Source organism: Echinops telfairi, unplaced genomic scaffold, assembly GCF_000313985.2.
Source record: "Echinops telfairi isolate 266 unplaced genomic scaffold, ASM31398v2 ScPeMD7_7468;HRSCAF=8506_0, whole genome shotgun sequence".
Lineage (NCBI taxonomy): Eukaryota > Metazoa > Chordata > Mammalia > Afrosoricida > Tenrecidae > Echinops > Echinops telfairi.
In genome coordinates, this window is record NW_022111369.1 from 53,898,771 (window position 1) to 53,925,931 (window position 27,161).

General features: G+C 49.2%; 1 protein-coding gene across 9 annotated transcripts in view; it reads right to left on the reverse strand.

The window, feature by feature from the left end:
* Nucleotides 1–2,062: 2,062 nt before the first annotated feature.
* RBM47 (RNA binding motif protein 47) overlaps nucleotides 2,063–27,161 on the reverse strand; it is a 176,937-nt gene continuing 151,838 nt past the window's right edge. For 8 of the 9 annotated variants that reach the window (XM_045284170.1, XM_045284169.1, XM_045284171.1 and 5 more), the window contains 4 exons: nucleotides 14,215–15,377; nucleotides 12,961–13,167; nucleotides 9,586–9,791; nucleotides 2,063–4,806 (listed from right to left, as the gene is read on the reverse strand). In XM_045284170.1, coding sequence (XP_045140105.1) covers nucleotides 4,564–4,806; nucleotides 9,586–9,791; nucleotides 12,961–13,167; nucleotides 14,215–15,346 — 1,788 coding nt within the window. In that variant the 5' untranslated portion in view covers nucleotides 15,347–15,377 and the 3' untranslated portion in view covers nucleotides 2,063–4,563. The remainder of the gene's footprint in view (nucleotides 4,807–9,585; nucleotides 9,792–12,960; nucleotides 13,168–14,214; nucleotides 15,378–27,161) is intronic. The other variant, XM_045284175.1, reaches the window with a different exon arrangement.

Sequence of the window (27,161 nt, forward strand, 5' to 3'; positions counted from 1 at the left end):
GTACATGGTACAGATAGGAACTGAAAATACAGGGAATCCTTTTCTTTCAACTCTATAATGTGCTTCCAGTCTATTTTCAGGATTAAAAAAACAATGGGGCACCTATTCTTGTGGAGAATCCGAAAGGAATAGTTGACCTTTTAAGGATAATTCAGACTTCCCATCATCACCTTTGGGACAGCCTTGCAGATGGAATTCCTTACGCTTCCATCCGTCCTACTGGAAGCTACTGCTCAAGTTTTGCTGGCTGAGTGTCATGTCCAGTTATTCAGTACCTGTCCTGGAGGACAATGGTTGCTTAGGACGAAACACACTGAAAGCTACCAAAAAAAGAAATGCCTGTTTTAAAAGCTTGCCTTCTCTTTCTTTGTTTTGAGCCGTGACATTGGGCCTTGGAAGGGGTGCTTACCCACTAAGCAAGGGTTTGCTTGTTTCCTTACTAGTCTGTTGGAAACAGTTTCATATGGGTTTCTAAGTAAGCCCATGCCTACCATGTTTCCTGGGCACTGTGTGTGTGTGTGTGTGGTGGGCGGGCGCTGGAAAGAGACTTTGATACTGTATGGAGGGGCTACTGATGAGGCTTGGGAGAAAGACAAAGCTGGTCACACTTATAAGAGACTCTGATGGGAGGGGGGATGTGGAGGGGGTGTGTAAAAATGTTCACTACAGATTGGTACAGTAAGCACAAGGGAAGAGTGGTGGTGTTGGAAGAAAAGGTGTTATTTGGAAGGCAGTGCCTAACGAACCACATAATCAGAGCACTTGTAGCCCATGTCTCCACTGGGCCGACTAGTTACCCAAATCTGTGTTCTAGGTGAACCCAAGTCCACAAGCACACAACTCGTTTGTTTCGGTGATGAGGTCTGGCACCTAGCAGAAGCGCACCACGTGAACTGCATGGCAATTTTTTTTCCTAATGTGCTGCCCTAACAGCACGCGACCCTAGAACTTAAGAGCATGTCCATACACCCTTTAGTATGTTTCTGAACAGGAGGGAACCAGCACATCTCGTTGCCTTAAAAACACTGCCCGATGATGTGTCGTCTTGGAAAGCCTTCCTGGCCCATTCTGCTTCTAAAAAGAGCCTTTATGTTTCTAAGAGGAAGCAGGAAGTTAAAATGCCGAGGAATGCTGCCTGAGAGCCCTCGCTCAGGCTGGAGACGAGGCAGGTGGAGTTGGCACCGTCCTCACTGGCCAAGGCAAGTTTTAGAAGCCATTCTGGTGAGACCCTACCAATTTCTTCCTTTAAAGTCGTTGCTTGGCTGGGGGATATGGTTTGCTTCAAGTTGGGGTGATCGTTCAGAGAAAAAGGGAAACGATTTGCTGACTGTGCTATGCTCCGTGGACAGGAGAAACCGGCAGCTCAGGTGGGTTTCAGAGGGAGTGACCAACGTCACCGCCATCCAGCACTTCCCCAAGACCATCAAGGCCACACCACTACCTCCGCCCAGCGTCGAGGAGAGCAGCCCCCAGGTACATGAGATGCACCCAATCGGGATGCTGAACAGGGGTGGGATCTGAACGGAAAGGTTTATCGAGAGTGCAATTTATCATTCCAACGAGGTACCCAAGTACCCAATCCCCAGTGGCGATTCCCAAGACCTAGCGGTCACTGGTCAGATTCTACTACTAAATACACTGGGTCAGTCCTCTCCATTCTGGGTCTCCTCGTGTGGTTAGAAAAGAAAATGAACACAGGAAAACTTAAAATAGGGTCTTGACCAGACTTCATGATCTGAGACAGGTGGGACCCTCATCCCCCACCTCTCCAAGACTCAGGCCCTTGGAAACCCCGTAAGCTTAAAATGAAACCCACTCTCTGAGATCACCATTCAGCCAAACACTAGGCAGACAGCAGGGAGCACTGGACTTCTTGGTGCGACCAACCACATGAGTACAGAGCAGGAAGCAGAACGGATGGAAAGGAGCCCAGGGAGGGAGGGGGAGGGCGTTGTTCCGGAGGGGCTGCAAGCCACCTCAAAGACACTTAATGGGCTTCACAAGAAATATGCCCTGTAAACATCCACCCAAACCCAAAGGAGGACAAAAACGAGGCCTCGCGAATGCTTTAAAGAATGCTTTATTGACTACATCCTAAGAATGCGCTGTAGATGGAGGCAAGGCCAAAATGAACGTAAAAGCTCTTCCAACACAAAGCATGTAAAAGATAAGAACTATGAGCTTGTTGGAAAACAGAACACGACAACTTGTCTTGATTTAAAGTTTGTTCTTAACCCTAAAAAAAAACAAAGGTTCACATTTCAAGTTATGAACTTACCTCCGTAGTGTGTATGTGAAATGGTCCTGAATCAATAGGAGCAGGCAGAACCAAGTGGGAGGCTCACCGATCGACACGTAACTGGCTATGTCCCCGACATCGTTTGTCTCTAAGGTAGATGCCATGTTACTTCTGAGTCACCCCCCACCCCCACCTATTTCTCCTTTTTTTTTTGGCAAAGAGTTGACAAGCACATGTAAAATACAGTAAGCAGAGCGGGCTGGGCTCTCGTGTCTGTGGTCAGCCCCCTGGGAGGGCGGGTCTGCATGCATTCTGTTGGGTGACTCATTCCAACTCAGCTGAGCGTAGAGGCAGCGCCTGGAGACATAGCACGTGATTGCTTTACGTTGAAGAATGAGGGCAAGGAATGTTTAAAGGCACTCAATACATCTTATAAAACAGTTACATAAATATTGCTTATATATATACTTATATATATATATATAAAAATTTATCCCACCCCAAGATGGGCGGGCGGGGTGGGAGTGGTAAGACATTTGGGTATCTCTTAATTTAAATTGTAAAACAAAACTAAAATATTGGCTAAGGGCATGACCCTCTTAGTGATCCACAAATAAGAATTGCAGCCATCAGCCCTCCCAAAACAAAAAGACGGGTGATCTCAGACATCAAACACAGTTGTAGTCACTGCCTACTGCACAACTCATTTCCTTGACAGAGCCTTTAAAATAAACAAAAAGAGGTTGCGTTTCTGAAAGTAGATGGCCACTTTTAACGTGTTACTGTATTTTACGTTCACGTCGCTGAACACAAGCCTCTAAAACAGGCTTCGACACACTGCTGCACATTGACTTCCTAATAAAACAAAGCTTTTTTTTAATCTTTAAAAAAAAAAGACAGCAAAGAAAATGGTTTCATGATATTTGTGTTGAACTACAGGCTTTGAACGCCCTTAACAGAAAAACAAAAAATGCAGCATGGGAAAGGTATTTACAAACGACCCTTCACCTCCTCCCTTTGGGCGGCACACCTGTCAGGTGCACATCAACAGAGACCAGCCCGGCTCAGAGAGACATAATGTTGCCAGCAGCAGGAAGGCCCAGAGACATAACTGCTTAGGCAACTATCAGCCCAACGTTCTGGTTCTGCCAACAAGTCTTTTTTCTGGGGGGAGATCTTGAATACAACATACATTCACTGTCCCTACAACTCATATTTTAGAAACAACATATAGGCAAAGTCTCCTCCTATCAGACCATGAAATAGCTTAGCAGAGTCGTCAGGTGGCAGCTAGTCAAGCCCTGTGCTTACACGCACGCTGCTATTGACAGCAGCACACGTAGCAGAGAATTCCTCGCTAACCGAAAAACACAATGAAACAAAAACCCGAAACAAAATGAAACAAAAACCCGCAACACCCCAACCAAAACCCCAGGAATAAGTATCAAAGTCATCGCTTTTTTTCTGTTATCAGACTATTTCAACCTTCCTAGGCTTGTCAAACATCAGAGTTGGCTCAAGGGGTGACGGAGGACAAGCTGCAAGGACAAACAGCAGGGGGCCCAGGGGAGTGGTGGCAGGCAAGGGTCTTCCAGTGTTTGAACTCAGAGGATCTGACAAGTCTTTTTCTTCCCATCTTGACGTAAGGAGAGATTGAGTGTTGACGTTTTTTAAAACAAAAAGAACCACTGTGAACAACCAGTGCCCAGTGGTTACCCCCATCCACCCTTAATGCCAGCAGAAATGCAGTTTCAGACTCCTTTTCAAAATTGCACTTTCCAGTATAACTTTTAAAATAACTCTCTATGTAGTTGTTTTAAAGCACTATTGGTTTACATCTTTAAATATGGAATGTATTTCGCAAGAGTAGTTCCCTAGCTCCTCAAGTGTGCTTTTTCATATAAAGTTGATATATTATCCAAGGTACTACAAAATAGAAATCTCTGGAGTGCAGAAGTTTAAGAAAATAACCTTCATACTGAAAATATATCCTCGAAACAATAGCAAACTTCTATATAAACCTACTACAGTCTACAAACTTTTTTTTTAAAGAGATGGTATTTAAGGCACAAACCACGCAAGTCTCTTAGAAATGTATGAACACAGGCCTGCTACTTTTCAAACGGTCTTTAAAAACAAAAACCAAAAAGAAAAAAGCAAAAACTTCATGTATATAAAACATCTATCTCAGTAGGACATCTGATCACATTCTTCACTTTCAGCAGGTTTCGGCGGCGTGCTGATCCAGCAGGCTCTTCTATCTTTCTTCATAAATAGTAAAGCATTCCTTCAGTGGTGGCTTGTCCTCGCCCTGGGCACCAGGCTCAGTATGTCTGGTAGACGTCGTGAATGGGAACCTGAATCGCAGCAGCGGGAAAAGCCTGAGGTATGTAGCCCGCGTAGCCTCCGTAGACGGCCGCGGTGGCCGCCGCGTTCTTCTGTAGTGTGGCGATGGTGGCTGTGGCCGGGGCAGCAGCAAATGGGACATAACTGGCACCGTAGATCCCGGCCGTGGGAATTCTCTGGACGTTTGGGGCCACCGTGTACACTGGAGTTATGGGGCGGCCCTGAAGCGAGAAAGAGAGAGATGAAGGTTCCTTAGTGAATGCATGTTCATCAGGCACATTAACCATCCTTCCACAAGGTACGGCGCTAACAGCACAAACACCGGCTTCTGATGGGCGAGCAGGCAGCCGGCTGTGCCGTCGGCGGCTGCTTCAGGACAGCCTCGGATCAGACTGCTATAAGGCGTGGGGCTTTCCCCACTGGCTTGTGTTTTGTAAGTGGGTGGCCAGCCTGTTCTTGGCAGCCCAGCCCTGGGCCTGGGGGCTATGCCAAAACCTGTTCGGCATCAGAGCGAACTGCAAGCCACCATGAACATGGCTGCATGAGAGGTGTGCTGGCTAGGAGCCGGACCTGAGGGTCTGCATGGAAGGGGAGGGTTTGACCAAGGACCCGAGGTCCCCAACGCAGTAAAGGGTTGTGAGAAATTGTTATCTTCAAGACATTCAACTTAGTTGAATCCAATGATAAGGCCCCTTGATGAAGGTGAGGACTGGGACCGAGGGAGCACTGACAAGCTCTGGAATCTTCTCCCCGGCATTCTGCTCGAGAACCTACTGCTCTGTGGATCTCACAGGGATGGACACAGTCCCTCAACACACAGGTCATGGCAGGAACCAGGACCTGCTTCAAAGTGGGGGGGGTGGGGGGGAGCCAAGTGGGCAGTGCTAACTTAGCGGCACCAGTATGGCCAGTGTTCCTCAGAGGCAAGGAAGGGGAGACTTTGTCTCACGTACTCTGGACATGTCGTCAGGAGAGACCAATCTTGGAGAAGGACCAGTGGAGAGAGGAATCCTCGATGAAATGGATTAACACGGCGGCTCCAACAATGGGCTCACGCCGAGGAACAATTGTGAGATGGCGCAGGCTGGTGCAGGCTCCTGTTCTGTAGTGCCTAGGGTTGCTATGGGTCGCATGTGACTGGATGGCACCTAACAACTGAGAGGGGCAGTGCTGTGAGGCGCTTGCTAATAACATACTTTTTTTTGTTTTTGGGTGGGGACCCGTGTGACTGTTCAAACCATCTCCACTGTTAAGTTTTTAAAGGCCCAAACACCCATTGTCACGGAGTTCATTCCGACCCAGAGCGACCCAAGTAGGCAGGGTCGAGCTGCCTCCGTGGGTTTCTGAGGCTGTAAATCTTGATGGGGGCAGAGAATCTCGTCTTTCTCCCGAGGGTAGAGTGCAGTGTCTAACTCACTCTGCCTCCAGCGCTCCTGATGGAGTAAAGGCCCGATACACGAGTCACTGCGGAAAGTCATAGAAGGAACCCACTCGCTTGCTGGGCCAGAAAGAGGGTCCCACGCGTGGGGGCATGAGAGCGGGGTTTCAGAGGACAAGAAGAGCAGAGGATGGAGAAGTGGCATAATGCTCGGGTGGCCGCCAGGAGCTCTGTGGAAATCCGTGCCGCTTCCTCCCTTCCCCCACACTCAAGGTTCTGTCTTCAGAACAAACATGAGCAGGGGCGGGAAGACTATGGTGGTTCGGCGTTTCCCGTGTCTGCCGAGAAGCAAGTTCAGCGAGCTGCTTTGCGGCACAGGGTATTTTCGGTCAATGACATACATGTAACACACTATCTGGTGCGCCTTGCATGCCACAGAAGATTCTAGAGTAAATGAAGCTTCAAAATACACAGCTCAGTATATCTAAATGGAGAGAGAATCCAGATGGAAATAATTCATTCTTCCAGGACTTGAATGAGCCCTCTTGGAGCTGTTAACTAAGTGGTGGGATTGCTGGTAACAAGGTTAACAGTTCAAAATCACCAGCCACTCCCAGGGACAAAGAAGAGTACCTGCTTCAATGAAGATTATAGCATAGGTTCCCAAACTTACTTGGCCTTCCGCGCCCTTATCAGGAGAAAAAAAATTATTCAGTGGCCCCCTGGCAGTGTGAAACTTTTGTACTATAGCCCATAATCCAGGATAAAGTGTAGGTATCTGCTTCTGCAGCTAGCTACACCCCACCCTGGCATTGTCATTGTGCCCCACCCCCCAGGGGGCAGCATCACTCGCTTTGGGGAACACTGGCCTAAAGACTACTGTCTAACTGTAATCAAAATAACAATGACAGGACTACTCATAACTGAGAGCTTACTGTCTGACAGACACTTGCTTCGATGATATTACTGAATCGGCCGAACCACCAGTGAGGGCAGTACCACGAGGCTATGGAGAGGGTCACACAGGTACAGCGGTGGCAGAGGGTGACACAGCTCCTAAGGAATGGAAGCCTGGTACTGCGTTTCCTACAACACTATGCATCACAGAGCGCATCGGCAGCTGGGACAGCCAGGAGGAGAAGCTGGAAGACAGAAGACATAGGCAACCTTTTCCCGCCTTTGAGATGATTCCAACTCACGGCAGCCCGGCGTGCTACAACGCAGAACTACTCCATGGAGTTTTCTTGACTGTTTACAAAAGTAGACCACCAGGCCCCCCTTCTGTGGCACTGCCAGGTAGATCTGAGCTGTCAACCTTCAGGTTCATCAAAAAACCAAACTCACAACCATCAAGTCGATGCCAAATCATGGCACCCTATTGGACAGGGCAGTACTGCCCCTATGAGCTTTGAGACTCTTTATAGGATCGAAAGTCTAGTCTTGTTCCCATGGAGTGGGGGGAAGAACTGCTGATCTTGCGGTTAGCAGCCCAACCCATGATCATTATGCCACCAGGGGTCTTGGCTAACAGATAAAGACAAATTGTTGGTGCTACTCAAAGACCCCTCCAAGCATAGGAACATATGCAAGTGTGGGACATTATGATACAGGTGTCTGATGACACACAGGGAGGAAATCGCAGGATGGTGGTCTCTGAAAGAACCTTTCTCACATGCTACAGCCCACTACCTGTGCTCAGGTTGCCTGTGCACATAAACTGCCTGGGGCAGGTGGAAGATAAAACAGATACAAAAACATAAAAGAGTTCTGGGTGCTCTAGTTAGTTGCCTTAACCTACCCATATGACTTTAGAAGTATAAATACTAAGTAAAAAAGACACTGTACCCCTACTATCGTACCAGGGACATGCAACTACTACTAATAAATGACTGTCCTAAGCTCTATGCTCTATCCTAATTACAATACCACTCAAGAGACAAAAATCAGGCAGATAAAACCAGGTGCTGCTTGAACCTCTCTCTACCATGGCCAAGGAGCCCGCATGTGCAAAGATGAGGTGCTCAGCTGCTCACTACAAGGTTGGTGGTTTGAACCCCCCAGTGGTCAGCATCCATGATGATCTTCAGCCTTGGAAACTGTACGGGGCAGCTCTCATCTGTCCCGTGGGGTCAGTATGATGGGAAATCAACTCAACAAGGGGGTTAGTTTGGCTTGGGTTTCGACTCCTATGCACTGAGGACATAGGCAGATATAAAGGAGGGGCCTGGATGTGCAGGAGCTTCGGTTGAACCAGGGGGTGAGCATAGGAGAAGGACCAGGTGCCAATCACAGAGGTGATGAGAAGTACAGGAGCGAGGATGCCCGTCTCAGGGGACGAGAGATTCCGAGGACAAGCTGGGACTGGAGAACTGCAGATGAACAGAAGGTGATGAGCAAGAACGGGAAGGGAGCCATAATATAATGGTAAGCCTAGCTTGGGAAGAGATGGATAGCTTGCTTCAAAATGGGATTAAAAGATAATGGATTTTTTCCCACCAAATGTTTAAGCCTCCATGTACACACACAACTAACGATGTGTCTAAGAGGTGGAGATGTAACTGGAAGAGTAAATTATATCCCTGGGCTTTGTACATGGACCTTGAACGATGAGAAGAATCAATGAAAACACCGTCACCACCATCTAGTCAATTACCATATATACTCCAATATAAGCTGGCCCGAATATCAGCCGAGGCACCTAATTTTACCACAAAAACTGCATTTAAAATGTGCTGAAAAACTCGGCTCATACAGTACGATTCTTGCGACTCTATGTGCCACACAGGAGAACTCCGTAGGGTTTTTCTGGCTGTAATGTATGGAGGTAGACTGTCGGGCTTTTCTTCCAAGGTGCCATTGGGTGGGTCTGAACTACTCGTCTTCCAGTTAAACTGAGTACAAACCACTGATACCGCCTAGGTCCCCTATCGTGGCAGACTCTATTCCAACTCCTGGCGGCCCTATAGGACAGAGTAGGACTGCTCTGCAGCATCTCGGAAACTGTCAGTCTTCATGGGCACAAACTGCCTCATCTTCCTCCCAGGGAGCAGTTAGTGGGTTTGAACCCCTGGCCTTGGGGGAACCCACTGTGCCACGAAGGTTCCTGACTATGATCCAGTAGTTATCTATTTTTAAAAGGTGGGTATAATATCACAACACTGTGAACACCTACATGCTGTTTTTGCATATTACTCCCCCACTTTAACACAGTGACTAAAAAATTGAAAAAACAAACTCACTGCTTGGAGTCGTTTCTCACTCATAGCGACCCTATAGGTCAGGGTATATCCATACTGTCCCTGTAGGTTTTGGAGACAGGAACTCTTTCTGGGAGTCGGAAGCCATGCCTTTCCCCGAAGGAGCAACTTGTGGTTTCAAACTGCTGACCTTGGGGTTAGCAACCCAATGCGTAAGCCATTGCATCACAGGGGTCCTAAGGTAGTGGCAATATTGAAGATGTTCTCGCTCTTCTGTCGTGCTCTTATTGTTTTAAAAAGCCCAACACACTTCAGTTCTTGCCGACCTCTGGGCACACACACGTTGCTGAACGCTTAGTGACTAGGCCAAGCAGAGGATGCACCTCATACATCAACGGTGCCACGGGAGGTGGCAGGAGCCTTACCTGGAAAGGTGGTGGCGTTGACACAGTAGGAATGACAGCGGCAGCGGCGGCGGCAGCAGCAGCAGCGGCGGCAGCCGCTGGGTCGGGCTGCACGGCGATTGGGCTGATCATGTGCTCCATGGTATGGATTTTGCCATCCTCCATCATTTTTGGCGCAGGAGCGGCCTGGAACATCGAATACTGGGCTCCGATGGCAGGGATGGCCACTGGGAGAGCAGCGAGAGGGAACACAGCCAAACAAAACCAGGTCAGCCAGCGACCAAGGCCATCGCCTCTCCACGTAATTAAATACTGCGTGTACAAGCCTCGTAACCGGGTGCTACCCACAGCAGGCTTGGAGGAGAGGGAGCATGGGAACTTGCTCTGATTTTTAAGAGGAACCACCTGGGTGTGGAGTCACCCATTAGAGCAGCATGAGAGGGGGGTGGGGTAAGGTGTCCTGGAACAGGGCTGGGGAATGACTGGCCCTTGGATCATGTCTTAAAACCCAAACCAAACTCGCTGTCATCCAGTCGATGCTGACTCGTAGCAGCCCTATAGGACAGGGTAGAACTGTCCCCGTGAGTTTCTGCGACTATCACTTTTTCTGGGAGTAGAAAGCCCCATCTTTTTTCCTGCGGAACGCCGGGGGACTTTGAACTGCTGATCCTGTGGTCGGCCACCAGAGATCTGTGTAAGGCCTGCAGAATCATCAATATCCGCTAATATCATGTGCCTCACCAAATAGATGCAGTTCCAGCCATCGCATTAAAAACCAAAGCTCACTGCCATCGAGCAGATGCTGACTCGAGTGGCCTGGAACAGGGTGCAACCGTCCCTGTGAGTTCCTGAGGCTGCAACTACTCTTTCTTTATGGGTGTAGACAGCTCCTCGGCCGGGGCTTTCAAACCGCAGACCTTGTGGTTAGCAGCCCAAAGGGTAACCATCACTTCACCAGAGCTCATTAGCCATCATGTTAGGGGCGGATTAATCAAATGTTTGACCAAGTACAACAGGCTAATTTTTAAGTCTGGTCAGGGGCATGAGGGTCCATAAGTAGGACAGCGAGCCCGCCTCTTCTCCCTGAGTCCCCCCACTCCACCGGGTTGCATTTTCTCTTTCAGCCCCTTTTGCAGAAACAGGTGCTGCTGAAGGTGCCTCAATGAGAAGGATGGAGGTTTGTGTATACCTTCCAGCTTTTCTCCCCACCTCCAGGCCAGATTTCAAACTTACTGGTACAAAATACAGCATTGAAAATGAAAAAGTGCCCAATTTCCTGATGCCTATGTTTACCAGGGAAGCGGTGGGAGAGGTTTGGGGGCGGAGTTGCCAATTCAAAGATGTCTCCAAGAGGAATGTCCAGAGGATCGATTTCAACCCGAGATTGGAGCAGATAGCAGTCATTCAAAGTCAAAGTCAAAGTCAATGTATGGTAGAGAGAAAGAGCAGGGAAAAAAAGATGATAGTCTCCCGGATTGGGGGGCATTTGCAGTCTAGTGCTTGTGTTGAACAGAGAAGCAAGAAGATGAAATGTAGACCCCCCCAAATTCTTCCAGTTACGTTCTCTCCAAACTGCGGGCAGCGCTCACCTAATCACAACAGACTTGATCTAAGCTAAGAGACAAATGACTATAAACACGGAGCAGCCATTCAATAAAAAATCGCAACTAAAGCTTCTGCTGGCCTTCCTACAAGAAATCCCATGGGTTTTGTGCTGTACACACTTCATGACATGTCCTGCTGTCTTCTCCTAATAGATCCTGGTCGGATGTTCTGGGTGATTAGAACTACCTGCCAAGAGTGGTGGTGTTAGGGACTTTAGCTATAGAGGGTGGTACTAAGTAAACTCTGGATGGTTCTGGCTACCTGCCCATTGGAATTTCTCCCTCAAGGCCCCAGGGCAGGACTTCACCTGGCTAAAGATTGTCCAATAGTATTGTTTTTCCTCTAGTTAAACCTTAAGCCGTAGCAATTTGCCAATCGGAGTCTTTCCCAGCAAATCAAAGTTACGACTCCCGACTCCCATCTCCCGACTGGATTTACAAAAAGGCAGGAATCACATTCCCATTGCTTAGACTGCCAGAGGCGCTGATACTGAAAAGCCAGTTTATGGAGTCACTTTAACAGAAAGAATTCCAGAGGGAGGAAATATTTTTGCTGGATTCTTCTTCAAGGAAGTGGCAGTAAGACGGTGCCTACGAGCCTTAGGAGGCCAATGCAAACCTGTGCTCCAAGTGGCAGGGTCTCTGCCTCGTTTCTATGAGTCGGACTGGACCCGATGACAGCGAGTTTGCATTCTGGAGTTGGAACACCTTTTGAGACTAACTCTTTATGAGCATGGAAAGCCTCACCTTTCTGGCCAGTGGTTTTGAACTGCCAACCTTGTGATTAGCAGCCCAAGTCTTAACCACTCCATCACCAGGGCGTCTATTCTAGCCAAAGAAGTGTGTACCCCTCAACCAGAAGAAGAGCAGGCTAGCTGAGCTTTGAGGCGAGAGTTGGTTCAGAAAGCTCTTCAATCTATCGTTGGGGCAACCAGGAAGATGGGTGGAGGTCTGTAACTCCAACTACCCACTGACCCACTGGTCTGTGTGCTCAGACGTACATGTGAGTGTGTGTGTGTGTGTGTACCCAGTCTGTGCTGGACCCATTCGTGGAGCTCAGTTCTATTCCTGGCACATTTCCTGATTTACATGGGCACCCACGACATAGGAAACTAATTGCGGTGGCCAGGTGGTAGAAGGGCCCACAGCTTCAATCCCGTATCTGCAGCCCTGCAACAGAAATCACGATCCCTCCACTACCTCACTCCCAAGCCTTTTCACTGGCTAATATCACAACTCATGTGATCTGCTCCTTTCCCAACACTGCACAAAGGGCAAGAAGATACATGAGTTAGAAGCAGGCCCAAGTAAGGAAAGGCTGAGGAGCCTTGGTGGGGCAAGTGGTTGCATGCTCGCTGCTAAGGTTCAAAGCCAAGGAGAAACACCTGGCGATCTGCTCCCTTAAAAGATTACAACTTCGAAGTCTGTGGGGGCAGGTCAACTCTGTCACTATGTGTCAGAATCTGTTCTACAGTATCAACAAGGAAAACTGTCTATTCTTCAATCCCCCAACCCCCATCAACCTTGCCTAACTCAGTCACAGAGGAGCAAACCTGACAAAGGGTGGCTCACTAGGTAAACTCCTAGAAAGCTTGACATCCGCATCGTTCGAACTGGACCAATCCTCCTTAAGTTCCAGGTGGACCGTCCAGGTGGTGCCCCTTTACTGTCTAGTCTCTGAAAGCCCATGGCAAGAGGAACCCACGTGCCCAAGGAAGGCTTGGACTGGCTGCAGAGAGAAGGTGGGGGGTTGAGGCTGGACAGATGCACCCTCCTTCTGGTTTATACTGACCTGCACCAGGCTTAATGGCAACGGGATTGACGGCAGAGAGCTCCAAATTTGGTACGAGCTCATATCCTTTTTCTTGCTGCTTTCCTTTCCCTTCATGATATCGGCTATAGATACCACGGCCAGCAGAATATCCCCCGAGGTAAGAACCCCTGGGCCCTGGGGCTCTGTTGCCAGCTGCACCTCGCCCTCGGCCTCTTATGCTGCCTGCTTATAATAACAACACAAAAAATGATGAGCGACCCACAGTGACAGTACAGGAGGCAGAGCTCAACTCAAGGTTCCTGGAGTTTTTTAGTGGTTTGCCTGAGTCCAAGTTGCAGGGGCTACAACTGACCTCCCAGGAGCTGGGGGGAAGGGACCTCATGCGCTCAGTGTGAACGGTGACCTTGGGGGGTGGGGGAGGGTGGCTGTAATTCTAACTTCAGCAGAGGAAAACATTTCAGACTACAGCAGTTAGATGGGAACCCGTGACTCCACCTTCTGCATTTTATGCTGGAGGAAGCACGTCCAGGTGACAGGGACACGACTAAAGGCAGAACCCAGCACCTCTGTATGCTGCTTTCCACTGTGATCCTTCCTGTCAGGACATCCTCCCACCTAGACTCCTAGCCATCTGAGGGCAGAGTAGAACTGTCCCTTGTGGGTTTCTGAGGCTGTACATCTTTTCGGGAGTGGAAAGCCTCTTCTTTTTTCAGAGGAGCTGCTGGTGGGTTAGAACTGCTCAACTTGAGGTCAGCGGCCCAACTCCAAACCCCCTAGGCCACGAGGGCTCCATCACCCTACCCTAGCCACTGTTCTTCTCACCAAACAACCACAGACATTGCCCTCCACCTTCGACATTTTAAAGACTTAATTTTCCAAAGCAGGTTTTATAATCAAAAGTACCAAGAGATTTGCAGGCTAGCCCCAAATCAGGTAGGTCCTGGGGAGAGGGAGGAAGGGGTGGTGAAGGGAGGCAAGAAGAGTTTGCATATACCTGGAGGATTTTACCGCTCAGCCTTTAGAAAGGTACGCTGCTCAGTATTTATTTCTCTAAATGCCACCCTTCACAGGTGGGCATTGGAGGGCGCACAGGGGCCCAAGGGAGGACGCTGCTCAGTATTTCTCTAAATGCCACCCCTCACAGGTGGGCATTGGAGGGAGCCCAGGGGCCCAAGGGAGGGGCTTTGGCATGCTTAATGCATGAGCTCAATGCTGTAACATCCCTCGGGCCGCCTGCCTCGGAGAACCTCGCTGGCCCAGGGCCCCACTAACCTTTCACGAAGTACTCCCTGTTGGGCCCGATGAGCGCGTTGTAAGGGTAGCCGTAGTAGGCCAGCGCGTAGGGATCGCAGGAGTACACGTAGCTGGGGGGCTGCACCCCTGCCTCGGCCACGCCGCCTCCGCCGCCGCCCTTGGCTGCCTTCTGGTAGCGGGAGTATTGCTCCTTGTCCACGGGCTTGGCCAGCGTCACCTCCAGGCAAGAGCCCTCCAGCTCGGTGCCATTGAGGTTGTTCATGGCGTGCACGGCGTCCTCGCGGCTGGTGAAGTGCACGAAGGCGTAGTCGCGGATCTTCTTGACGCGCTCCACGCAGCCCGGGTTGAATTGGCCGAAGCTCTTCTTGATGGTGTCCTCGGTGGTCTCGATCATCAGGTTCCGCACGTAAAGGATCTTCACCGTCTCCATCACGTCCTCGTCCACGTCGATCTCGGGCTCGGCCCAGTCCACGGCGATCTGGTGGCCCCAGAGCTGGATGCGGCCCGGCATGAGCTTGCGGCGCGCCATGGCCGCAGCGCGGTGGCTCTCGTACTCCACGAAGGCGAAGCCGCGGTTCTTCATCTTGTCCGCCGCGCTGGCGTAGACGATCACGTCGAGCACGCCCTCGGTGACCTTGGCGATCTCCTCCAGGATCTCCTCGCGCTTCTTCATCTTGGGGATGCCGCCGATGAAGAGCCGGCAGTTGTCCACGCTGCAGCACACGCCGAGCAGGCGGCCCGGGCGGATCTCGTAGTTGTTGAGCTCGCGCACGGCGCGCTTGGCTTCGTGCTTGTGGCAGTACATGACGAAGGCGTAGCCGCGGTTCTTGCCGTCGAAGTCCATCATGAGGCGCAGCTCGTAGATGCGGCCCACGGTCTCGAACACGGGCACCAGCTCGTCCTCGTACACGTCGCGCGGGATCTTGCCCACGAAGACCTCGCAGCCGCGCTGCGGGTGCGGCCCGTCCCAGCCGGGCGGCGGGCCGCCGTACTTGCGCTGCCCGTTCTCCTGCACCATGCTGTAGCCCGTGCGCTCCATCAGCGCCAGCAGCGCCGCCTCGTTGGGCGCACCCGCCACGCCCTCGGGCACCTTGGCCGGGGACACGGCGGCCGAGTCGCTCATGGCTGCTGCGGCGTCCTCTGCGGTCATAATGTCAAAGGCATCCAGGGCTCGCGGACACCTGCGGGAGACAGAAGGGAAGGCGGCGGTGAGCGGTGGGGCACACGGGCGACGCGCCATCCCGGGGTGGAAAGGAGAAATGCGGCGCAGGCCGGCTCTGCAAGTGCAGCTGCTGCGAAAGAATCGCTTTGCTTTGCAGGAAAAACTGACTGGACGTGACGCCGACGGAAAGAGGTGGGGAAATCGGTGCGCCGGTACTTCCGCTTCGCCAGTCACCACTCTGCAGCTGGGAAGCTGCTGCAAGCCACGGGAACCCGGCGCCTTCATTCCTGCACCATGAACTTGGATGAATGCCTTTCTGGCCCCCTTTATTTCTGGGGCAAAGGCACCACTTTCTTTGTCTTTCTTTTTCAAGACTGCCTTTTTCATTAGAAGAATGCACGTAGGGACGACTTTTAATAGAAACTCGGCAATGTGCTGAGATCAGAGCAATTCACTCACACACACAAATGGCAGCTCTAGCAGGTCAGCGAACTTGAGATGGTCGTGTTAATGCTATCCCTCACAATTTAAAAATTTGAGAGCCACGAATATATTTTTACAAACATAATCACCATTATCTGAATAATATCCTTTAGATTTTTTCCCCCAGTTTTACTTCAGAGCCCCTTAGATGTACTAAATGAGCCCCAGTTTGCCGACCCAAGGCAACAGCTATAAAGAAAATATGGGACAACACCTTGTGGAGGATGTAGCGTAGGAACCGGTTCAAGAGCTGGTATGTCTAGCTTTCATGATTTTGTTCAGTTAAAATTCTTGGTATGAACACTAAGATTATCATAGAGTTGGAATCAGCCCACAGAGGAGATTGCCTCCAAGCAGTGAGATTTGAGAAACATTTAACTTCTTGGCTAAACCACATTCTTAAACTTCAGAGGACCCAGCAGCATCTGTGTTTATCTCACTCAATCTTAACTAACCTTGGCCTGTGGTAAACAGTATTGTGGTTCCCAATTTGCCCATGGGCTTGGAGAGGTGAAACCATTCCCACAAGAATCAGTCCACTCTAGAGCTTGATTCTCAGGCATCCCGCTTCAGATTCCATGTTCCTTCAGTCTTTGGTGATGATGGAAATGGTCATCTGAGCTGTCTAATACTGTGGCTACTGAACACCTCAAACGTGGTCTAGAACGCCAAGGGACTTTTTTTTTTTTAAACTTTTATCCAACAGGGATCTAAGTAGCAACACGCCTGGTAGCTATGGAGTGGGCAGTGCAGGCCTAAAGGCTTCTACCTGCACACATCTGGCACAGAACTCTCTGGAAATGATTCCAAATCATACCATTATCAGCAAGAACTACTTTATACACTCTGCTTTTTAATGAAAGGTTTTGGCTGGTCTTTTAAAAAGAGTGGAATAGATTTCATTTTGAGGGGGCAAGGCTATAAATAAAGTCAAGTAAATATTAAGGAAAAAATTTAAATGTCAACAGGAAACTTGTCCAAATTCTTTGGGCCGAGATAACAATTAAATGTTCATCTTCACCCCGCACCCCTTAGGTTGTGTTCTTGGTTTTGTGTGGTGAGGTAGGTGGCTGGGTGAAGGTGGAACCAGGCGTTTTGCAAATTTACACTCACCTTTTATACGCATTCAAGGTTCTTTTAATTCTTGGTTAAAAACCTCATGACTTAAAAAAAAAAAACAAACCTCATGACTGTAAGTGATTAAGATGTCACCATTTAACACAGAACCCAGGACAGCTTTCACTTAAAAATATTTTACATGAGGACTTGAGTACAAGCCTACTAAAGAAAATTTCTAGGATAATTAAGGTGAAATGGAACATCTGAAGGAAAACAAAACCATAGCGATGCAAAAGAAATCTGAGATACACAGGCCACAGGGATACTGGCAAACACAGTCCCTGTGGTTGGTGCACTTCAATATAAAGAAGCAGGGATGGTCAGACTTCCTCTCATGTGCTTCGGACATGTGAGGCGGGGACCAGTCCCTGGAAAGGGGCATCATGCTTGGGGATGTGGAAGGGCAGTGAAAAGAGGAAGACCTGGCCCAGTGAGTGCAACGATGGGCTCACGGGCGTGACAACAGGTGTGAGGCTGGCACAGGGCCAGGTGGTTGGGGTCTGTCGCACACAGGGTCTGTACCCGTTGGAACTGATTCAACAGCACCTAACAATACACACACAAAAGCTGTGCGGGTTTAGCGCCGAGCTTGTGGACTCGAGTCACAATGCACGGTTTTGTGGGAATCACAGCTCCAGCACGACCTAGTTGTGCCGTCGAAAGCAGGGTACTTAGCTGCCCCGTGTCTGTTTCCCCCAATCTAAAATGGGGGCAACGATGCTGGTATGAATCTCCTTGAGTTGTTGAGAGGATTAAGAAAGCCACCCCGTGGTATCTGCAGGGGGCTGGTTCCAGGACCAAAATCTTCAAATGCTTGAGTCCATTATAGAAGATGGCATAGTATTTGCATATAGCTTACACATAGCTTCCTGTATACTTTAAGCCATTTCTCAATTACTTCTAATGCCCAATGGAATATGCATGCTATGTAAATAACACCTTGCTCCCTCTTCACCTTGGAGGGATGGTTGGGACTACTGTCATGGCTTTCAGGAGCCTTTTCTAAATGAGAATTTTCGGACCACAGTTGGGGTTGGTCGGACTGGTGGATGTGGAACGTGTGTAGGCAGAGGGCCAACGGGACAAACAAAAGCACTTTGCACTGAGCCTAGGATGTTGCCATGCTCAAGAAATGCCAGGAATTGTGATTTCTTTTTTCCTTCCCATGTAAATGTCTAGTGAAAACTTCAGACCAGTTATTTCCATTTAAAAGACACCTTTCGAGGCCAACTTTCTCAGTTCTTTAAAAAACATCTGTTTGATGTGTCTTCCTCTTTTTATTTTCTTGCTCTTCAAAATGGCAAAAACTGATATAAAAACAGATCCAGTCATTTTTTTCCTGCTAGTAAAATTTGAAAACAATACATTAGCTCCATTATCAGATTTGAACAAGAAGATCCAGCCCCCTTTTCAAGTAGAAGCGAAGGATAGAGTCTTACAAGGATCATTTGTACAAGCAAACAGGGCTTTCTATCTGTGACCTGGAAAGGAGCCCACAGAAAGCTCAAGGTTTCATACATCGTACTAAATAAAACATTGACTACTGTCCAAATGACTGAAGCTTACTGAATGTTCTGCTTTGAAATCTGAAATTAACTCAGTTTTCGTAATTGTGCTTTGAAGATACAATTTTATACAGTGTCCGGCTATGAGAGTCATTCCCATTTCCAAATAATTCCATTTCATCAAAAATTCTGTTTGCTTTCTGTGTTAGGGTTCTCTAGAGAAACAAAACCAGGACACTTATGATTCTATATAGATAGATAGATACAACATAAGAAATAAACAGCTAATTAGTCCACAGAGCAGTACAAATGGCTCAGTTCAACTCAGTTCCGTGAGGCAGTTAATACACTAGCTGTCCTTCAACTCACAAGGACTGCTTGGTATAAGTCAAGGAAGCAGACAGACGAGTCTTCTGTAGAGCATACAAGCAGTCCGGCCACAGGCAGCAAACAGCAGGGCTGGTCACCAAAGTTCAGCCAGATGACAGGGTCCGACAGTCCCCAGCTCAAGTGATACATACACCAGCAGTGTGGCGAAGCAGGTATCAGAGAACCTCAAACTATAGTGACACGGTCCACGAGTTGGGTGTCCCACAGGTAGTGTAGCTTGCAAGTTGAGGCAGAGAACTAGCACACTGGGCCGATCATGAGAGAGCACAAGACAGAAAGGCAAGGCTCGCTGAGCCATTTATCTCTTTGCCCTTCAATTAAACTGCAACCTTATTGACCCCACTTGTTTATTGGCCAGGTTGGCACAATAATCCTAACCATCACCACTTTCAAACTGAAAATCACTCTTAGAAAGATTTCCAAATAGCTATCACTTATTATTTTTTTTACAAGAAAAATGCCGCTCCGCCCCAAAGCTTTCATCATCAGGACACAATGAATCAAGCTACTGGATCTTTTTTCTTTGGCCAGTGAGGAGTTTAGGTGTTACATTTTTCGCTTTAATTTTACTAAGTCTAGAAGACATTTATGAGCCCTGGTATAGTGGATTATACATTGGGCTGCTAACTGCATCAGTTCAAAACCACTGGCTCCTCTGGGAGAAAGATGAGGCTTTCTGCTCTCATAAAGAGTCCAGTTTTTCATAGGCCATTACATCACACTTCCATTTTCACCTAATTTTGGCAATAATTTTATTTTACTCGTGTCCCCTGTGCTATAGATTTAGCCATTTACATTGTTCATCTTATTGCTTACATGTTCTTTGGAGAGAGCTCCACAAATTTTCAGCTAAGACCTGAAAACACACACACACACACACACACACACACACACACACACACACACATCATACTCTGTATCTTGCATCTGTTCAAGTATGCTAACTATCTTTTACATGAGACACTCACGACACGGCTGGAAAAGAGCTGCCTCCCGAGGACAAGGGTTAGGACTGCCTTTTGCTGCTGTGGCACAGCTCAAGCTTGGAAGAGACCGCTGCACACCTCCGTTAATAGGAATGTGTAAAGTATGCATTTAGAAAAAAATGGAAGTCCTCAACAATAAAACAGAACCCACAGAAATTGATGTCCCATGCATTAACCAAACGCAAACCAAACTCACTGGCACTGAGTTGATTCGGATTCACAGTGACCATCTCCGGAGAGAGTACATGTGCCCTTTGTGGTTTCTGAGGCTGAATCTTTACAGGAGCAGAGCGCTTCACCCTTGCCCTGCAATGCAATCGGTGGGTCTGAATCACCCATCTTGCAATCAGAGGTCTTGTGCTTAACCTACCTTGCCACTAGACCAGCACCCTATGCATTAGCTAAGGTGACCTGGCATTGACCACTTAAGGCAGGGATGACAAGACTGAAGAGGCACGGTGTCACACTCATCATACATTTCCAGGGCTAGAATAATGTCCAGACACCAACTGGAAAACCAGTTGACAAAACTATTATTCAAATTCAAGCACCTATGAATAAAACATGCCATCAAGACGTATTGATAATCACTGGTGACAACACATGGCCGAGCTGGAAACAAATAAGGATCGACCCTCGGAAAACAGTGGCCTAGGTGACAGAACTGACACAGATCTTCGGAGGGAATTTTGCAAGAACAATGGTATATTTATTTCAAAGACCATTTTCCAAAAGCATAAATCGCCAGCATGTTCTTTAGCAGCAAGGTTGCTCAGATTTTGCCTCGCAGATTTTGGATATGTTATCGGGGGACCAGTCCCTGAAGGACATCATGCTTGGGAAATTAGAGGGTCCCCAAGACAGAGAAAGACCCTCCATGAGAAGGACGGACAGCGTGCCCATCACACTGGGCTCAAGCACCACACTTGAGACTGGCGCAGGCCCGGGCTGTTTTGGTTCGGCTGTGCACAGGGTTGGTCTGAGTCGACAGCAACCGGGGGGCACCACCAACGGCACAGTGGGTACCCGACAGTCTTCCTTAGAATCCAAACTGTATCTGTGAGCAAACCACGGCCATCTAATCCTTTCTGACTCATGGAGATCCTGCATAACAGAATGCCCTATCTTTCCGGAAACCGAGGGTCCCCTCTTTCTTCCTGCTGAGAGCCTAGTGAGTTAGAACAACTTACTTTCTGGTTAGCAGCCAAGGTTTCCCCATAACCCACAAATTCAAAGTCCCTGCCAGCGAGTCGATTCGGACTTAAAGAAACTCCATAGGACAGAGTAGCACTACCCCTGTGGGTTTGAGATTAAATCTGGGGCTGTAAACCTTGCGGAAGTAGAAAGCCTCATCTTTTCTCCCTCAGAGAAGTTGGTGGTTTTGAACTGCCGACCTTGCCGTTACTGACCCCCATAACGCTTCCCCATAGCTGGTCCCAAAATGATTCTGCTCATAGGGCGGTGAGGAGTAAAATGAAATCACATAGCACCAAGCGCTCAAGAACAGACAGCAATGTAAACCATCCGAACTGAACGTAAGGAGAGAATCTTGGACCAGCTGTAAGACTCAAACATTTGCAGGAAATCAGGCAAGAGGTCAACCCAGCCTGCTTTAAACTGCTCCATTTGATAAGCTTGGGAGTCCTGGTGGAGATTAGTGTACTAGAATCTCCTAGATTCCATTCACCCTAGGTAAGGCAGTGGGAGTCTACTGGTGATGTGGTTTGGCCTGTTTCTCACCTAAACCTTGGCCATCTCAGTAGGCAGGAATTCTTCCAGAAAGAGCCTGAAGAGACTTGTTGCATTGGATACAAAAGGTCCCCTCACCCCTGTGAGAAGCCAAATCCCCTGATGCAGGGCCCTCCCAATACAGCCATCCACACACACAAACAAACATAAGCAAGGGGCGTGAGGGGAGAGAGAAGGACTACACTAGTCTTTGCAGAAGGCAGGAACCTTTAAACACACAAAGCTATGGTTAACAATCTACTGGGCACAAATCATTTATTCACAGCTTGGAATATATAAAACAAGCAGAGAGATACACACTCTGAAAAGTTCACAGAAACATTCCAGTATCTTTTCACTCTATGTTCCCCCCTAAAATTTTGAGGTTTCCTCAGACTTTGAAATAAAGTGATCAGCGTGAAAGCTATCAGCCTGGATTTTTTTCCCCATTTTCAGTTGCATTCGAGAAAAGTTATAGGTTAAAACGTTTCTGAGTTCCCTTGGATCAGAAACGGCTGAGTCCACTCCGACTCGCTGAACCACACACGGGTTCCGGTGCTGTCAATCTGCGGACAGCCTTGCCTTTCTCCTGTGGAGCAGCTGGTGGCTTTGAACAGCAGACCTCGACGTACCCGACAACACCACAGGGGGCGAGTTCAAAACTATTTAGATGGCCAGGTGACCTTCAGTTCCCAGCGTCTGGGTGCGTCTGTGCATGTGTGCACACGGGAGATGAACACGCCACGTGGAATCCCTGGATGCGTACTATTTGCTGACCATCTGACGAACTGCATTTTGAAGATGTAGGGGGTGGGGGAGGCTTTCACACTCATGGAAAATCCCGTTGCATCTGGCCTACAGAGACTCATGGTGACCCCACAGGGGAGAGGGTCCGTTCCGACGGGTAGCGACCCTCTCTGCACAACAGAACGGAAGCACCAGTGGTCCTGCGCCATCCTCACAATTTCCAAAACCGTCCATCTTCACGGGGCAGACTGCCACACCTTTCTCCAGCAGCACACGGGCTGGGTCCAACCTCTGACGACTTTGTGGTTGGCGACCGACATTTCACCCCTACACCACCGGGGCTCTGTGGCATCTTCTGCGGTAACCGGAATGTAATCCACCACAGTATTTCTCCACCAGGCCAGTCTGTCTTCTGCTTGCAGTTAAATATCTAGTTTAATGTCCCTTATTGACACCCTAACGCATTTGTCACTTCGCAAATATGACCTGACCCAGAAAGCACCAACATAAAAAGGCCACTGGTGAAGAGCAACAGCTTTGGGGTCAAATCACGAGTTTAAACCACGACTCGGCTTTTCACAAAATCTGCTCTGTGGCCAGCTGTGTCCTCAGTCCAACGGGTCTTCTCACAGCCCCTCCCTGAGAGCCCGGGCTCCGGGCTTAAATGGCAATAAAGACAAGTGCTTGGCCTGGCCGGCACGTGCCACATAAAAAAACCACACTGACCACGGTTAATTAATTAATTTATGTAAATAGGCAAGCTTTTAGAGAGGGACTTAGAATCACCTACTGTATATACTCACATATAAGCCGAGATTTTCAGCACATTTCTGGACACTTTTTGTGGTAAAATTAGGTGCCTCGGCTGATATTCGGGTTGGCTTATATTCGAGTATATATGTTAATGGTTCTAAAACATGGGGTGTGTGTGTGTGTGTGTAGACTTTCCCACAAGTCAGGAAGGAAAAGTCAACACTAACTTCGGGAAGAAGTTTCTTAAGAGTTTATCTTACCTCCCTGGGCCATGCTATCCCCACCCACGAGAGCAAACAGAAGAACACTCCCACCAGCAGGCTGGCACGCTGGCACAGAGGCACCTCCGTCCCCTCTGATTCTGGACGTGTAAAAGGAGACCCATTCTTCACGGAGGTGGCCCGGACAATAATCTGAAGACTGAAGCCAAGACACCTTTTCACCACCTAACTTTATGGCATCTGAAGGCCTGACCGTGAGATGCATCAAATGATTTGGGTCGGGTAAAATCATTATTTTCAACCCGACTTTAAAGGAAGGCCGTGGAGACAGTAGGGTACTGGTGCTCTGTTGTGACTGTTGCGTGCCATCGACTCCGGCCACCCTCTGCACAACAAAGCGAACGCACTCCCTGGTCCTGCGCCATCCTCTCAGTCGGCGGGATGTTTAAGCCCACTGTTCCAGTGCACCTCGCTGACGGGCTTCCTCACTGGCCTTCTATTCTAGCAAGCAGGTGTCCTGCTCCAGCGTCTGGTCCCTCCTGATAGCATGTGCAAAGGCATTTGCGATGAGGCCTCACAGTCCCCACTTCTATGCAGCATTCTGACTGTCTGTTTCTTCTACGACGGCTCTGTTTGTCTTCTGGCGGTCCCGTGGCACATTTAAGACTCCTAGGCCCCGTAACTCAAAGACATCACCCATTCTTCTTCAGCCCTCCTTATCCCTTGTCCCGGCTTCACATATATACGAGGGGACTGAAAAGACCAAGCTTGGCTGGGGCACCTCATCCCCAGTGTGTTGTCTGTCTTTGCTTTTAACACTTTAAAGAAGCGATCTTCTGTGCAGATTGGTTTGCTCCATGCAGTAGACCTCATTTGAGTTCCTGCTGGCTATTCCCCTGGGTGCAGATTGTGGATTCAGGTAAATCCCAGACAACTTCAATCTCTCTTGTATTGATTGTGGTGGCACTCTGCTCTGGTGGTGAGGACTGCTGTGTCTTTGATCAGGTCAGACCTGTGGAGCCCTGCTGGTGCTGTGGTTAAGAGCTCACTTGCTGACTGCAGTTCCCGCCCACCTGCCATTCTGCAGCAGAGAGAGGCAGCAGTCTGCCGTCAAGATGTACAGCCTTGGAAACACGACGGGCAGTTCTACGCAGTCTGATAGGGTCACTGCTGAGGTGGACTCAATCCTGTGGCTATAGGCTTAGCCTTCTTGCTTTGGGGCCCATTTCTGGCTCATCGGAGATGAGTACATCTACACTGCATCTTCAACTCTGTTGACGCTGGGACCAATTCTGTTATGGCAAAGTACAGCCTTCAATGAATTACTGTGTTTGATATACAGACGAAAAAAAGCCAAGAGGCTCCACTTTCTCAGGCATTTCTATCAACAGAGCGCAGAAGCATTTTGCTGTGCGTTCCCATCGATACTGACTTTAAACTACAAGGGAGGTAAAACCTCGGCCCAAAGGGGCGGAGTGGGGGGATTTTCTATGGGCTTCTGGCAGCACGCAAATACCTCCCAGGAATCGGTCTTACCCGTTCCCTTTAAACAATCATTTTGCTTCTTAACAGAGCAGGCTGATAAAATATTGCCAGGGAAAAGAAATCTGTAAGTTCAGCATATATATTCTTTGGACCCAGAGAACATTATGCTGAGTGAAATAAACCAACCACAAAAGGCGAGTTGGTGTGTGAGCCCCCTACGACACTCGATCTTAGCCCAAAGGCTGAGAGCCGATGGCCCCACGGCTATCAGGATAAAAACCAAGACAAAGGCTGGCATCCAAAAGGCACAGACCTGGGAGGTCTCCAAGACGGTGGGGGGATGAAGCGGCAGGCTAGGAGGTTGGCAGGTGTGGACAATAGGCGGAGGGAGGGTCCACTTCCTTGAGAGGGAAAAGAGAAACCAGGCAAGTGGGTGGGAAGGAATAGGGGGGGCAGGGTGGATGAAGACTTTGAACTGTTGAATGTAGAGTTGGCGGTCTGCGATAGAACCCCTCCCCGACCTAACTCACAAAACACAAATCATTTAGGAAACAAAACAGCAGGAGGAGGGACTGCTAGTTTTCCGCGGTATCTCTGCTCCTTTGACCTGTACCTCGGAGGAATCTAACAAGGACGAGAAGACTAGCTGGCCGTCCCGGAGAGGTGAAGGCGAAGGAGGCGCAGCCATGGGGGACCACTAGCACGCAGGGCCTTGCCCTGTGCACCATTCTCTCACCGCAGGATCTCTGGGCGCCACAGCCCTCTGTGAACTTGCAACTTCTGGCAGGGTGTCACGGAGCCGGACAGTAGCTGGTCCTGCCCCAGGCCCGGGATCGGACCTGGGGGACCATAGAGATTTCAACCACTGACTTAGGGCAAGTAGATTTCTTCCTAATGCCATTGTTGTCTGGGAAATGCCACCCCCATCTGTCTGGCATCTCGGCAACATGCATCCCCGCCCCCTCCGCCCCCCCACAGATGGGTGTCGGCTGCACTTGGGTGTGTGGGGCCAGAAATTGAACCTGGGTCCCCAGCATGGAAGGAAAGAATTGTCCGACTGCATCCCCACTGCCCGCAGAGGGGCTTTAATGACAACAACCGGCTGCCTTTATCCTGTCCCGACTTGGGGGTGAGGCCAGGTGTGTTAAGAGATAGCTACCATTCTCTATTGGGGGTGAGGCCAGGTGTGTTAAGAGATAGCTACGTGTGTACAGGGCACCTCTGCTATTTTCAGTTTTATATCTATTTATCTACTCTCCATGACAATTGATTTTTGTTTGCCACGCCCCCTCGGGTGAGGAGGAGTTAAAATTATGGGCTTTCTTTAGAGCAGCAAGGGTAGCCCTGGTGATGCACTGGGTTACACACCGGGCTGCCCACCACAAGGTCAGCAGTTTGAAAATTACCAGCTGCTCTTTGGATAAAAGGTGACGATTTGATTCCTGTAAATAGTTCAAATCTCAGAAACCCACAGGGGCAGTTCTCTCGTCCTATACGCAAAGGTTCTTAACCTGTGGATCGAGACCCCTTTGGGGCTCAAACGACCCTTTCACAGGGGTCACCCGATTCATAACAGTAGCAAACTTACAGTTTAAAGTAACAAGGAAAATAATTCTATGGTTGGGAGGTCACCACAACATGAGGAACTGTATGAAAGGGTCGCGGCATGAGGAAGGCCGAGAACCACTATCCTATAGGGTTGCCGAGAACGGGTTGAATGGCAGTGAGTGGAGTTGCTGTTCAGCCAGACTGAAAAGCAAAGCAAAACAAAACAAAACAAAAAACCCAAACAAACTCACTGCCCTTGAGATGGTTCCGACTCACGGTGACCCTGTATAGAGGACAGGGCAGAACTGTCCCCTCTGAGTTTCCAGACAGTAACTCTTCACGGGAGTAAAAGGCCTCATTTTCTCCTGAGGAGCAGCAGGTGGTTTTGAACTGCTGACCTTGCAATTAGCAGCCCAACATGTAACCACGATGCCACTAGAGCGGCCAAGGGACCACATTCAGCGGGTTGGCTGTTTTGATGGCCACAGCCATTTGTTTACATATTGTGTACGGCTGCCTTTGCACTACAGCGGGTACATTCAATAGCCGTGGCACGGATTGTACAGCTCAGCGTCAGAGTGTCTACCACACAGTTGGCACTGCCTGGTCCTGCATCGGAGAGCCCCGGTTCGAGTCCCAGCTCAACAGTGGGGCTGCCTGCCTTTGCCAAATACTTCACTCCTGGGTCCCCATCATCATCCTCAGCTGCACAATGGGCCTGGGGCATGTAATCATCCTCACAGCATTGCTCTAGGGCAGCGGTTCTCAACCTGGGGGTTGCGAGCCCTTGGGGGTGGGGGGTGTCGAGCGACCCTAGCAAAATGATAGTTATGAAGTA